General features: G+C 39.8%; 1 protein-coding gene across 2 annotated transcripts in view; it reads left to right on the forward strand.

Annotated features, from left to right (window-relative positions):
- The first annotated feature begins 1229 nt into the window (after window positions 1–1229).
- sdr42e2 (short chain dehydrogenase/reductase family 42E, member 2) overlaps window positions 1230–15479 on the forward strand; it is a 25275-nt gene continuing 11025 nt past the window's right edge. Inside the window, exons 1-5 of one of the 2 annotated variants that reach the window (XM_046835179.1) lie at window positions 1230–1413; window positions 3227–3642; window positions 7250–7345; window positions 8948–9005; window positions 10813–10931. In XM_046835179.1, the coding sequence (XP_046691135.1) occupies window positions 3268–3642; window positions 7250–7345; window positions 8948–9005; window positions 10813–10931 (648 nt within the window). In that variant the 5' untranslated portion in view covers window positions 1230–1413; window positions 3227–3267. Of the gene's footprint in view, window positions 1414–3178; window positions 3643–7249; window positions 7346–8947; window positions 9006–10812; window positions 10932–15479 lie in introns of those variants that run through there. The other variant, XM_046835180.1, reaches the window with a different exon arrangement.

Genomic DNA, 15479 nt, shown 5'->3' on the forward strand with positions numbered 1-15479 from the left:
GAAGATGTCCAGCAGTGCCATCAGCAAAGAACCAGTGCAAACCAGTGGGATCCAGGTACACCCATGTCTGAAGAAGTCTGACCAGAAGTGTCTTCATGGAAGAAAAGACCAGAAAAGCCAATCCTCAGACATGGAAACAAGGTTAAATGCCTCAACTATGCATCAAACACAGGAACTATGCTGCAGAAAAATGGCAGCAGAAGCTCTGGATTGATGAATCAGGTGTTGTTTTCCGAAGCTCTGGAGAGCAGTACAATAATAAGCATATGGAGGCAACATTGAAGCATGGTGGAAGTTTCTTGCAAGTTTGGGGCTGTGTCTCTACAAATGGAATCGGAGATTTGGTCAGGATTGGCCCCAAATGTATTCTGAAGCAGGACAACGACAACGGAAGAAAAACAATTTTAATTAAGAACTATCTTCAGCGTAGAGAAGAACAAGGGGTTTTGGAAGTCATAGTTTTGGCTCCCACAGAGCCCTGATATCAACATCATTGAGTCTGTGTGGGATTCCATGAAGAGGCAGAAGAATTTGAGGAACCTACATCCCCAGGATATCTGTGGTTAGTTCTTCAAGATGTTTGGAGAGACCTTCCTGCTGAGATTCTTGTAAAAATGTGCAAGTGTTTCTAGAAGTATTGATGTTTTGCAGAAAAACAATGCTCCCAACAAATATTGATTTGATTTTGATTTCTCTTCTGTTCATTTACTTTCCATTTTATTCATTGATAGAAACAAAGTATAAACATTATTTTTGAAAGTATTTGCACTAGACAGCATTTTTTTTCTCACCTGTGTAAACATTTTCAGCACTACTTTGGTCTCATGTTTTCTGAGGTTCTGGGGACACCTGAGCAGTGTCAGGTGTCCAAGGTTTTATTATTATTTATTTATTTAGTTTTATTTTTACGGAGGTTTACGGAAGACTTGTAAAGTGCAGGTATATTAGTCTCTTCAATGAGGTTCACAGTAACATTATGATGTGAAATTCTAGGTGTACTTTTCCCTTCTTCTCTAAGGTTTACGGTAAATTCTTCTACTTTTACTTCTTCTTCTTCTACTTTCGGCTTCTCCCATTAGGGGTCGCCACAGGTAAGATTCCAGGTGTACTGATCTCTTCTTCTCTAAGGTTTACGGTAACATTATCAGGTGAAATTCCAGGTGTACTGGTCTCGTGTTCTCTAAGGTTTACGGTAACATTATGAGGTCCTTTTGCAGCGTTCATGGTAGCACAGTGAAACTGTTGGTTGAGTCTGTGTGCTCCTGTACTCAGAGGTTTATGGGACAGGTCTTAGGTGAGGCAGCATGTGATTGACAGGTGATTGTGGATGTAAACCTGAGCCCGGGGTCCTGTGGAGCGAAGCGCAATGTGGCTGATGGAGAAACCGTGGTGCACATGAGGAGCGATATGAAGGTAAGATTCTCCTTAACTCCTAATATCAGTATTGATCAGTGTGTCAGTGAACTTCACATGTTCAGATACACAGCGGGGTTTTATTAAAGGTTATACGATCCAGAGAGGAGATTCAACAGCATCTAGTTTCAGTGTTGATTTTCAGCTGTAATACATACTGTAATACATACATTCTAAAACTTATTTTTAAATATTAAAATAGTAAAAAAAAAAAGAGAAATTCAAAACCTCTCAGTAGGACAAATATTAGGTTGTCGCTCTAATATTTAAATGTAAATAATTATTTAAAAAATATCTATCTATCTATCTATCTATCTATCTATCTATCTATCTATCTATCTATCTATCTATCTATCTATCTATCTATCTATCTATCTATGATCTCTATGTGTGTGTGTGTGTGTGTGTGTGTGTGTTTAAATAATAATAGAATAACTGTTGAGTAATAACTTAAAATAATAAAAATTATAATTTCATATCAATAATAAAAAACTTGAAAATAGAATTTTGCAGTAATCAGTAGGCTTGTTTTTATAATTAATAAATAAATAAATAAATCACAATTCCTTTAAAATGTGCTAAATTTTATTAATTAACAATTATTCATTTTCTTATTTTAAACAATGGACTTTGTCCCAAAACTGCTTTACAGAAATAAACACACTACTGTATATGAACAAAAGTATTGGGACACCTGACTTTTCCAGCCATGTTGCGGATCTTCTCCAAACTGCACAAAGTTGGAGGCACGCAATTGTATCGGACGTCTATAGATGCTGTAGCATGAAATTTTGCCTTCACTTGGGAAACCTAGGGAGACCCACACCTCTTCCAGCATGACCCAAACTGCACAAAGCTCCATCTCCATGAAGATCTGCTTTGCAAGGGTTGGGGAAAATCTCCTGCTATTCATGAATGAATCTCACACGAATCTCCACAAAATCTAGTGGAACATCTTCCAAGAAGAGCGGCGCTTATTATAACGGGGGGACTCGATGTGCAATGGGATGTTCAAACGAGGTCTTTCCAATGGTCAGGTGTCCACAAACTTTTATCCATATACTGTAGCTGTTTTTTGGTGCTACTGTTAAATATCATAAGTTGATTTAATGACTATACGTCCAAATATTAAAATTGTGCCAATTAATTCTTTTCTCTATTAGACACAAGATTGAAATATACCAATTATTAAAACTAATACTTTCAGAAAGGAAGCAATGTTTCCTGTCCCTTTCAAATGGGAACTTTCTAATATTCTTTTTCAGAAGCCCGTTTTGCATATATACATATTCATATCTGTATATGGGTTCTAAGGTTCCTCATAAAGGCTCTAGGGTCAGGAATACGTCCTGAACAGAAAAACATCCCAAAAATGTAGTTTGATTGGGTTCTCCAAGTAGGCAAGATATTATGTTAAATAAACTATACATTGGCATAAAGTTGATGTTAATCTTTATAACAATGCAGAATAATTAGTATATGAATAAGTGGCTGATGTCCTGCTTGCAGAAGTGGATAGTCGAATGAATCAGTGGTGCCTCTGGGTACGTCATGGACATGGTGTATCGGATACATTTGAGGAGATTACCTGATGGTGTCTTGTGTCAATGCTATACGTTGGTGCAGATTAAATTCCTGAAACATTTATTATAGACGCAGGTCTCATCTGGCTGACCGTTGTATGAGGAACGTCCAGCTTTTACCTCCGATGGGGTGAATTATGCATTTGTTCAGTTCAAGCAGATCTGTTTCTCACACACACACATACACACTCTCCTTTTTCCTTGCCCTGGGTTCCTGGGTCTCCCTGTAGGCTGGCTGTACAGAGGAGGCATCTGAACCTGGCTGTGCATTATGAAGGAGAACGGGTCCTTGTGTCAAATGGAGCAGCTGCCCCGTGGGTGCCTTCTAGAGCCAGGCCTTAACGGGGGCCACTCTCAGAGCTTTAAGCATACGGGCCGGATGTCGGGCAGCACAGGAGTCCGGAACAGAGCCAACGGGGCCGCAAAAGCTCTGTGCAGTAGCCCGGAATGCAGTTCCTCCATCAGGCTGGAGAGCCCGGAGCAGATCCAGAGGGGTGGAGGAAGCGAGAAGGTGCTAGTGACCGGAGGTGCTGGGTTCTTTGGGTTCAGGCTTGGCAAGGCTCTGGCCAGGAAGGGCATTAGTGTCATCCTGCTGGATCTGTACCAGCCACGGTGGGAGCTTCCTGACGGAGCGGTTTTCCTGCAGGTAAAACTACTGTCCAACAAATGGTTTAAGCAGACAAGATCTTGTGTGAAAGATAGATACCAAGACAAATTCAAATACTTTAGACACAAAATATTGAACATGTGGTGACCCACAGGGCTTTGTATTTGGTCCACCATTTTCCTCAAAATCATATGCCATGCCCTGGGGCACACCATTAAAAAATTCAAAATTACCTTTTATGATAAATGATGATGACCCAAATCTTGGCAAAGTGGAAAGACCCAATCAAGGGCTTGAAATATTGGATGGTGCTCTCTCAGAAATGAAAGAAATAACGACTGGGTTTCACCAAATAACTTTCTATTGAGTTTTACATTAATTAAGGAAGTCCTGCTGCACTGCAGAAAATAACCATCTAAATATAAGAAATAAGTGCACGATTAAAGAAGATTAAGACTAGAAACAAGTCAAATGCAAGTACAGTAAAATACATGTCTAGGCTTCAGAAAAGATAAGCATTAAACCCATATTCCAAACAGTCGATTTATTCATGTGTACAAAAAATGAGCTTATTTTCTTCATTTGTGTGAAAAGATCTTAAAACCAGAGCTACTAAACAAGAGAATAATATATTCTGTCTTAAAATGAGACAAAAAGCTTAAAGTAAAAACATTACTATTAAATTCGGGATCACGCCTACATGCGTGTCGTCAACCATTAATTATAAAATGAAGACTGTCGTGTAACACAGTAGCTACGAGGCCAACGCAAAGCAGAATCACTGAATCACTGAAAGATATTCAACATGAGAAACTGAAATTATCCTACAGAACAACTTACTGTATTAAAAACCCATAAGTACTTTTTATAAAGAACAACATTTTTTGAAAGAAATAACCGTACTGGATAATGTTTGGAAGGCGTGCGGTGACTGAATACTGCAGACTTTCAGAATTTGTTATTAGGTTGTAAATAAATCGACATAAAACAAGCATTTAGAATAAATAATACTAATGAACGAGTCCTAAGGGTGATGATTGACATTGTTTTACTGGGCAAACCTTAAAACCAGTTATTAATTATTATTAAAATGAAAACCAGTTATTATTAAAATAAATTCTTAAAAGACACAAGGCTTCGAATAATGTCTCTGATGGTAATTAAGTGTTTTATTCTTAAAATTAGATCAATCAGATTTTAAGGCTTGAAATAAGATCGTAAGTCTTGATCAGAGGTTTTGCAGTGTGATAACTTTGCTGACATCGCTACAACAGACATTGTCTCAAAGCAGCCATGGAGACTGTGATGAAGGAAAAACTCCCTTAGATGTTATGAGAGGAACCAGACTCAAAAGCAGAACCTCACCCTCATTTGGGTGACATCAAGAGTGTGATTATAGTCTTTAAACACTACAGAACACTGGAGAGAGTGATTATGAGTGATGTTCTTTCTACAGTCAGTTGATGTTGTGGAACCAGGAGCTACTGAGCAACTCATAAAAATCACTCAACATCTAAGATCATCGCAGATCCAACACCAGCTTCTCTATTCGAATTCACAAATAAAAATTATATCATTAATGCTTCATTTTGAGCTTCTGGGAAGGAGTACGTCAATGAGGAATCTTAGTGGTTAATGTATTAGACTTGGGATTTGAAGTTCGTGAGCTGAAACGCTGGGCCCCGGAGAAAGGTCCCCAGATGTATAAATGAGAAACAAATCACTTTAGATAAGAAACGTCTGCCAGATGCAATAAATGTTAACTATTTGCTAAATTTTGCCCTGATGCTACGTAGTGTGAAAGTTTGGACAGCATGAAAACAAACTTTAGACAATTAATTTTGATAATTTTATGAGTCAGCGTTTTCTAGTTTCACAGACGATCATTCGTTGTTAAACATAAATTTGAATAATGGATTTTAGTCATTTCTTCTAGAGATAAACAGCTGTTAAAATGCTATCTGTGGTAAACTCTGTGCTCCCATGATCAGAGCTGAACTCGAGGGTTAATTAGCATCGGTTTTTTGGCTCGTGTTAGCGTTGCCTGGGAGGGGTGGAAAAGTGTAGGGTGGAGGGGGAGGAGGGTGAATAGTGCAGGGCAGCTGGGTGAAACAGAAGCAGTTGCAGTGCCAGGTGCGGAGCAGGGTAAGACCGCTGCCTCAGGTTTCAGGACCACGGTTTAATGACCCCGTACCTGCCGATGCACTCGGGTGTCACTACACAAAAGGGACGTGGAAACGCCTGGTGTTGGAGCTGTAGTGTTTCAAACACGGCGATGGTGTGAAGTATTTCAGTAAATTGACTCCGTGAAAAAAAAATTTGTCTGCTTTCTACTTATCTTCTTATCACAGATATAAGCAACTTTCTTTTTTATTTACTTTCTACTCAACTACGTTTATGGTTTGATAGAGAACTAGCTTTTGTTGAAGTCAAATAAAAATATTGCCCCCTTCTGACTGAGAGCTGCATCACATCCCAGTCAGCTCAGAACATTTGCTTTTACTTTTTCTAAATTAATTTACTTTATTTATATCTGTTCATTGAGTACTAAAGAGGTGATACCATCCCTAGTGGTTAAGGCATTAGCCTTTGGATCTGGTGGTTGGGGGTTCAAATCCCACAACAAGTGCTCAGTTGTGGTAATTGGGGATAAAGTACGCCACCATGGGCGGTCCCAAGCCCGGCTGCAAAAGGAGGAGGGTGGTGTTGGAAAAACAGCGAGTAAGCCATCAGGCCCTTGGCATACACTGAAAAATTCATACTAATGGTGGTTCTTCTTTTTGACACGATCCTGTAATTCTTTTAAGATCACTTTTCAGAAGATTGAGATCAATCTTTGTTTCTTGCTGTCGTGTTGTCGGTTAATGCAGTGTTGACGCAAATCTGCAAATGAATGTAATGATTACAAAGGTGTATTTTTTTATAGCACAGTTCAATTCTTTCTTCGCATATCTCAGCAATGTTTGGAAGCTTAGGTCAGAACACAGGGTCCAGCCATGATACAACACCCTGGAGCACTGAGGGTTAAGGGCCTTCCTCAAGGGCCCAAGAGTGGCAGATTGGCTATACCAGGGCTTAAACCTCCAACTTTTCGATCAGTAACCCAGAACCTTCACTAGTGAGCTATTACTTCTTCAACTGGGTCTGTGGAGGACTTTTGTGTAATGATGAACGGTTCATTAACGGGTCAAGAAACAACAACTGAATTAAAAGCAGAGACAAAAACGTTCATTCGGGAAATAGAAGGAAAAACGGCAACCGGAGTTCAAACCAACAGCTTCATTATTAATACATGTATTTGGCAGACGCACTTATCCAGAGTGACTTACATTTGTTTTCATTCATATGACTAACTAGCTATATGGTTAAGGGCCTTTCTCAGGGGCCCAGCAGTGGCAGCTTTGTGCGGCTGGGACCTGGGACTTTTAGATCCAAAGTCCAATGCTTTAACCACTAAACTCTCACCTCCCCACACACATTAGTAGATATTTTGATGCTCTCAACTTCACCTTGGGCTGTTATTCACCTCCACATCATGCACTAATATCCTGTAACACACATCTAGCCATGCTTTATCACTTATAACCTGTGTGTGTGTGTGTGTGTGTGTGTGTGTGTGTGTGTGTGTGTGTGCGTGTGTGTGCAGGGTGATGTACGTGACTATGAAACCCTGTATAAGGCGTGTGCTGGAGTGGACTGCATATTTCACACCGCGTCCTACGGCATGTCGGGACCAGAACAGGTCAGTACTCGCCATCGCACACTTTGTAGGTGTACAGTTACTCGCTATAGTCCATCTGTTGTGCTGCACAAAGTATTGCCCCCACACCCCGTTATATCCCCATCCATCAGTAGACAGGAACCATTACAATAGAGGTTGGCTACCATACAAAATGAGGTTCAGTGTCTAAATGAGCAAATACAGGGTGACCCACGAGGTAGGAGAATCTAATAAATTGGTCAAAAGTACGTGCACCCCTGACCTTGAGACTCAAGTTTCATATGTATTCCTTTCTTTGCTCATCTAGTAGCCTTCATTCTCCTGCACAGACCTTCCACTGGATGTAGGTGATAAGTGTTCATTTAGCTGCTAGAGCTTTAGTGAGATCAGACACTAATGCCAGGATGTCAAGGAGGCACCAGATCCACTTCCAGTTTATTTCAAATGTGTTTAGGAGGTCAGGGTTTTGTGCAGGACACTTAGGTTCTTCCATTCTGACCTTCACACCAACAACCTTTGTGCCCAGGTGCAGCGTCATGCTGGAACAAGGTTTAAAACATTTAGGCACCTTGTAATTGTACTGCATCCAGAGATTTTTACCGCGGAGTTTTAGTGCCACCTTGAAAAAATATGTAAAATCTAAGATTGTGTGAATAAAGTCGAAATATTTTGAGAATAGACGTTTAACTGCTTTGCATAAAATGGATGTGGAGGATTTGGTTAAATCCTACTTTAGGTTGTTCTGTTTCTCAAAGGACTATAAAGAAGATGATCAAAGAAATCGACCCTGAAAGAGTTAAACACCGGCACGCTCAAAGCTATTCTTGTAATGCTAGGACTTTATTTTTGTAATCTTCGATTTTTTAAAATAAAAATTTAAAGGTGCCATAAAAACCCCGTTGTCGATTTCTTGTACAGATTTGTGCTTGGAAAATTTTCTGTTGAACAGTTTGGAGAAAAAATACATTTGGATCTGATGGTCAAGGTGTCCACGATCAGAAGAATCTGATCAGATTAATAATCACAGGACTTTTTTGGGGTATTTTTTATTATTTTTTTAACCTGCACTTGAGACACTTGGAGAAATTAAAATATAATATCTCAGTGGTTAAGATGATGAACGTCTGAACAACAAGATGCCACTGCTGGGCCCTTGAGCGAGGCCCCTAATGCTGAACTGCTCGGTTTGATTAATTGACTAAAAGGTTCTGGATGTTAATGGTCCTCTAAATACTATAAATGAGAAATCAATGTAACTTTCTGATATAAAATATTGAGCAATATTATAATTTCCATGTCAATTTTACAGTTACGCAAACCTAGTGACCTAGCGACAAACATCTCAACACCATATGCTCTCCTAATAACCCTTATAGTCATCTTAAAATGAGATAGGTGAAATTTGCAATGACTAGCAGCTAATGGCTATATTATATATAATATATATTCATTTTAAATAAAGCAAGTGTATTGCTTACCTTTGTTACTTAGCAGCCTACCTAGCGTCCTGCTACAACTTCATCTGTGCCCTGCCTTACACTAGATTGTTTACAGCTAACTGCATAGTTACCATACATGAAACAAATCAAGGTCCATTTATTGATTTTCTTTTTATCCCCTCAGCTCAGGAAAGAACAGGTGGAGTCGGTCAACGTTGGTGGCACCAACAACGTCATAAATGGTGAGCCAGGCTTCTCTTTTTTTTAAGGGTCTACTGTATATAATATGTTCAAATATGTTTTCCAATCGATCGCATCATCGTAGGGATGTGTCTGGCTCTTATTCCATTTCTTTAACGCTATTATCTAAAATAGGCGATCAGTGAGTTGTTAGCTAACTGGGGTTACGAGGCTAATGTTGTTGCAAGGCTAATGACGCAGAGATTTCCAACTAGAAATATGCTAGCAAGTAGCGGAAGCGTTGGCCAAACTACATGACTACAGTTTGAAAGGTACGTTCTTTTCGCCATCTTTCCCAGCAATCACATCATTCTGAGATTAGACACTCAAGATCGGAATTTCAAATAACGCTGTTATGATCAAACAGAGTAACCAGATCAGGATTTGGGAAAATGAGAGCCAAAAACACACAAAAAAGACAAAAGGCAGGATTTTATACAGGCCAAAGCCAAAATAATAAACCAAAGATTATTTTTGAAGCTTCATTACCTAAAAAAACGCATCAAAAATTCAGTTCCTGAACTTCTGAAAGAAATGGCAGCCGCATCGCTACTTCCTGAGAACTGAGTGATTATAATATGTACAGTCATTAATATGTATATTAGGGATGGTAGAATTCAGCGTGTGATGCATCGGATCCAAGTTGACTTTTGTATTGTGATGCGTCGTTTTTAACATATTTGCTTCGGTAAAATAACTATTTACTTTGATAAGATTATCAATAGCTGCGCTTTACTTTTATTATTTAGGAAGTGACCAATGTTTGATATGTAGATTGATTCACTGCCGCTCTGTAAATATGACTCATCGCATCACTACGGAGACTGAGGCGTGTCCTGAGAGTCACATAGTAAACAGATTAACATGGCAGAGGTAGAGCTGTAACTTCCTGCTCACACAACAGGAAAATAACTGTTTTCTTTGTCTGAACCAAATAAATAAAAGTAAACTATTTGTACCATATTGGATTGCAGAAGATCACATTTTTACTATTGCGTCGCATCGTAATGGGGGAATCGTAGCGTAGCGTATCGTATCGTATCAGTAGCTGCTTCATATGTAACTTTAATGTATCGTATCATTGGCTATGCATCAAGATGTCATTCGCATCGCCCAAACAATCTACACCACCACGAGAACCACTTCCACAACCCACTTCTCCTCTTCTTTATTGATATAAAAACATTAATAGTGATGTCATCATGCAGAGGCGGGGCCAGGCTAGAGCAGGCTGGAAAGTCTGGCTAGGAGCTAGCTCTGTACACATTACTCATTACACACATGTACACACACAACACATTAGATACACACAAAACATCACAGGTTGTAATACACAGATGTTTCTACACAGCAAAGCAGCTTGTATTTTGACACCCAGTGATTAGCATTCAGCTAATTTGCATGCCTGTAATGATGCTAGCTAGCGAGCTAAGATTTGAAAGTTAGCTTTAGTTCACGGTTTAGTACATTTCCGAGATGAAACAGATTCATTATCGAGAGTGTGTGATTTAAAAGCGAGCAGTATTTCACTTTGGAACCACGCACTTGTATATGTGGATACGATAAAATATACATTTATTTATTTCACAGTGGGGAGATTTTTCTGTTACAGCAGCAAAACAAGTGCAAATATGAAGCAAACACAATACATATATATACAGTGCAGTATATAAATACAAAAGTACAGAAATAGTAGTTAAAAACAAATTGCACTACGTAGTAGTCAAACAAAATTGCTCTGGATAATATTGCGCAGTTTAAATTACTATTGTTATTGTTCTAATTTAAATGTGTGTGTGTGTGTTGCAGTGTGTTGCGAGCGTGGGGTTTCCAGACTGGTGTACACAAGCACCGTAAACGTGGTGTTTGCCGGAAAGCCTATCGAGGACGGGGACGAGGACTCGGTACCCTGTGTGCCTCTGGATAAAGTAAGAGAGAGTGGTGTCTAGGTGAACCAGGGCAAACCTGACACCGGTCGCATGCAAGCATGTGTGTGTGTGTGTGTGTGTGTGTGTGTGTGTGTGTGTGTGTGACTTCATGCTACACAAGCCGCTCCCGTCTCATCAACCCGAAACATGTAAATGAGCAAGTAATGAACCCCGGATGGGTCACACTAACCTTTGCTGGCTGTACCGCGTGTCATCGTGGCTCATAATGGTACGGCGAGTCGTATCGACTCCCGCTGTTCGACTTTCACCCGAGCGTGAATGTCAGGTGGACAGATCTCTTTACTTTCAAACTTACTTTCAACGATTTCAGCTCCGAAGAGTTGACTCCGTACAGTCTCCTAACACAGTCCAGCAGGTCGATCTGAGCTGTTTTATACGTGACCACAATCACCTGTGTCTCAGGTGCGAGGGGCTGAAATCATATCATAAACCACGTTAGCTAGTTTTCAGCAAAGTTTTGTTCTGTTTCAAGACCTGAAAGTAGAACAAAACTTGTTTTCGCCAACTTCACCGTGGTGCGCTCGCATTTCTAATCCAAATCGGGGATTTACGTTTGTAATTTCGACAATTCGAAGTGTCATGTTGAAAGAATAGTTTAACTTTCTGAGCAAAATCTTTTTTATCTCCACATTTTGATGACATGCTAAATTCAGCAAAAATTTTTTCGAATGACTGGCGCATGGAAAGGGTACATTTTGGAACTAGGAGTTTTTGATCCTGGGGCGTCAGCAATAGTTTGAAACTGGTGCGATCTCGTTTAGAACTCCTTGCCTTCGTTATAACGGAGTGGTGCATTCGCTGTAAAGGTTTTTATAAGCATGGTGATGGTGTAAAGGGCATTTTAGCATCATTACCATTCAGGACGTCACGATAGTGTCCTGTCTACTTGAAGTGTCATTTTGAAAAAACAGGTTTAGGTGCCTTCACTGCTTCGTTTCACACCACACATCATCAGCTCTGTGTTGTGACGTTTCTTTGTATTGATGCTCCCATTTTGTAATGGCATGAGCAGATGAACAGCTCATTCTACATTTAATACCAATTTGCTCCACTCTTCTGGGAAGATGTTCCACTAGATTTTGTAGTGTGCTGGTGGACATTTGAGTTCAGCTACTAGAGTGCTCATAAAGTCATGTAGGGGAGGTGAGGAGACCTTAATGGAGTTCGCTTTATGCACAGGGGCTTTGCCATGCTAGTACAGGTTTGGGATTCCAAATTCAAGTGAATGCAAAATAAATGATTATGTATAAATAATACAGAGCGTAAGTGCAAGATTATTACAGGCAGTAAAACCTCAGTGTCCTGACTCTTCATCTTCACAGCATATATTTAAGTATGATGATCCTATTATTATTATTCAATCATTTTTCTCCCCTAAATTTAATTCTGCTCCCCTTGCAATTAAAGTCGATTCCGCACGGAGGGCATGCGACTGCACTGGGGGTGCCAATTATTATAGACAGCTTAATCCTTCTTTTACCTCACATCAGCATAATTGCACTGAAGGGTTTGGAGAAGTAAGACGTTGCTCTGACAACAGGAGATCGTTCCGCTCATTCGCTTTAATGGGAGAGACGTGACGTCCCGGGCCGAGCGCTTATCCAAGTGAAGAACTGTCATGAAGTCAGACGTCAGTGAGGGACCGTGTTCAGAACACAAGATCAGACTCTGGTGTTGTGTACATGTTTATTACTGTAAATACTCTGTGTCATGCTGTCATAGCTACAGACAGACAGACAGACAGATAGATAGATAGATCTTTATGTCCTATTTGAACTACACTAGAATCTGTCTGTCTGTCTGTCTGTCTGTCTGTCTGTCTGTCTGTCTGTCTGTCTGTCTATCTATCTATCTATCTATCTATCTATCTATCTATCTATCTATCTATCATTTCTTCTGTCAGAGTTTTTCTTTGTATTTTTTTAACATTAATACTGAAGAATCCAAACTAATGAAAAACCTATGGATTTACGTTTGTAATTTCGACAATCAAGTGTCATGTTGAAAGAATAGTTTAACTTTCTGAGCAAAATCTTTTTTATCTCCACATTTTGATGACATGCTAAATTCAGCAAAAATTTTTTCGAATGACTGGCGCATGGAAAGGGTACATTTTGGAACTAGGAGTTTTTGATCCTGGGCGTCAGCAATAGTTTGAAACTGGTGCGATCTCGTTTAGAACTCCTTGCCTTCGTTATAACGGAGTGGTGCATTCGCTGTAAAGGTTTTTATAAGCATGGTGATGGTGTAAAGGGCATTTTAGCATCATTACCATTCAGGACGTCACGATAGTGTCCTGTCTACTTGAAGTGTCATTTTGAAAAAACAGGTTTAGGTGCCTTCACTGCTTCGTTTCACACCACATCATCAGCTCTGTGTTGTGACGTTTCTTTGTATTGATGCCCCCATTTTGTAATGGCATGAGCAGATGAACAGCTCATTCTACATTTAATACCAATTTGCTCCACTCTTCTGGGAAGATGTTCCACTAGATTTTGTAGTGTGCTGGTGGACATTTGAGTTCAGCTACTAGAGTGCTCATAAAGTCATGTAGGGGAGGTGAGGAGACCTTAATGGAGTTCGCTTTATGCACAGGGGCTTTGCCATGCTAGTACAGGTTTGGGATTCCAAATTCAAGTGAATGCAAAATAAATGATTATGTATAAATAATACAGAGCGTAAGTGCAAGATTATTACAGGCAGTAAAACCTCAGTGTCCTGACTCTTCATCTTCACAGCATATATTTAAGTATGATGATCCTATTATTATTATTCAATCATTTTTCTCCCCTAAATTTAATTCTGCTCCCCTTGCAATTAAAGTCGATTCCGCACGGAGGGCATGCGACTGCACTGGGGGTGCCAATTATTATAGACAGCTTAATCCTTCTTTTACCTCACATCAGCATAATTGCACTGAAGGGTTTGGAGAAGTAAGACGTTGCTCTGACAACAGGAGATCGTTCCGCTCATTCGCTTTAATGGGAGAGACGTGACGTCCCGGGCCGAGCGCTTATCCAAGTGAAGAACTGTCATGAAGTCAGACGTCAGTGAGGGACCGTGTTCAGAACACAAGATCAGACTCTGGTGTTGTGTACATGTTTATTACTGTAAATACTCTGTGTCATGCTGTCATAGCTACAGACAGACAGACAGACAGATAGATAGATAGATCTTTATGTCCTATTTGAACTACACTAGAATCTGTCTGTCTGTCTGTCTGTCTGTCTGTCTGTCTGTCTGTCTGTCTGTCTGTCTATCTATCTATCTATCTATCTATCTATCTATCTATCTATCTATCTATCATTTCTTCTGTCAGAGTTTTTTCTTTGTATTTTTTTAACATTAATACTGAAGAATCCAAACTAATGAAAAAACCTATGGAATTATGTAGTAAACAAAAACATCCCAATTTATTTTTAATTGTCCAAAGTATCTTCATTTAGCTTTGATGACAGCTTCAAAAACTCATTCTGTTCTCTCATCAGATTCTCAATGTACTTACCTGTAATCTTGAAGGAGTCCCCAGAGGTGATGAGTGCTTGTTGGCTGCTTTTTCTTCCCTCTTAAATAATCTAAATTGGATTTACAGTAGATGGGGTGAATGTGGAGGCCAGGTCATTTGATGCAGCACTCCATCAATCTACTTCATGGACAAATAGCTCTTATAAGAACCTAGAGGTGTGCTTGTGGTCCTTGTCCTGTTGGAAAACAAATGATGGTCCCATTAAGTGCAGACCAGTTCAGCTGGCATGTCGCTGCAAAATGCTGTGGGAGACTTGCTGGTTAAGTGTGTCCTAAAATTTGACTAAATCACCAAAAGTGTCACCAGCAAAGCATCTCCACACCATCACATCTCATCTACCATGTTCCACAGTAGGAACCACACATACAGGAACCGTCCATACAGCGGTTACAACCAAACATCTCAAATTTGGATCCATCAGACCAAAGGACTGTTTTTCCACTGATCTAATGCCTTTCCTTGTGTTTCCTGGCCCAAACAAGTCTCTTCTGCTTGTTGTTCTTCACAGTTCGACCATGAAGGCCTGACCTTTGCAGTCTCCTCTGAACAGTGGATGTTGAAATATTTCTCCCACTGAAGAAGCATTCATGTAAATTGGTGGTTTCTGAGGCTGGTAATTTGAATACACTTTCCTCTGCAGCAGAGGTAGCTCTTAGTTTTCCTTTTTCTGAAACGATCCTCGTGAGAACCTGCACCATCATAGCGTTTGATGGTTTTTTTTTTAGACCATCTTGAGAATACATTTAAATTTCTTGATATTTTTCGGATTGACTGAGCTTCATTTCTGAAAGTAATGATGGATCTTTCCCCTCATTTGTAGTGTTTCATGCCATAATATGGATTTGTAGGGTAGTTATAGTAGCACTGATTGTGCTCGACTCTGTACTCACTTTTCATCTGCACAAGACACCTGATGCTCTACAGAACATTAAGGAGGCAAGAAATGTCACAAATGAACGCTTGATGAGGCTGTGAACGGAAAACTGTTCCAGGTGACGACT

Source organism: Silurus meridionalis, chromosome 22 (assembly GCF_014805685.1).
Source record: "Silurus meridionalis isolate SWU-2019-XX chromosome 22, ASM1480568v1, whole genome shotgun sequence".
Classification (NCBI taxonomy): domain Eukaryota; kingdom Metazoa; phylum Chordata; class Actinopteri; order Siluriformes; family Siluridae; genus Silurus; species Silurus meridionalis.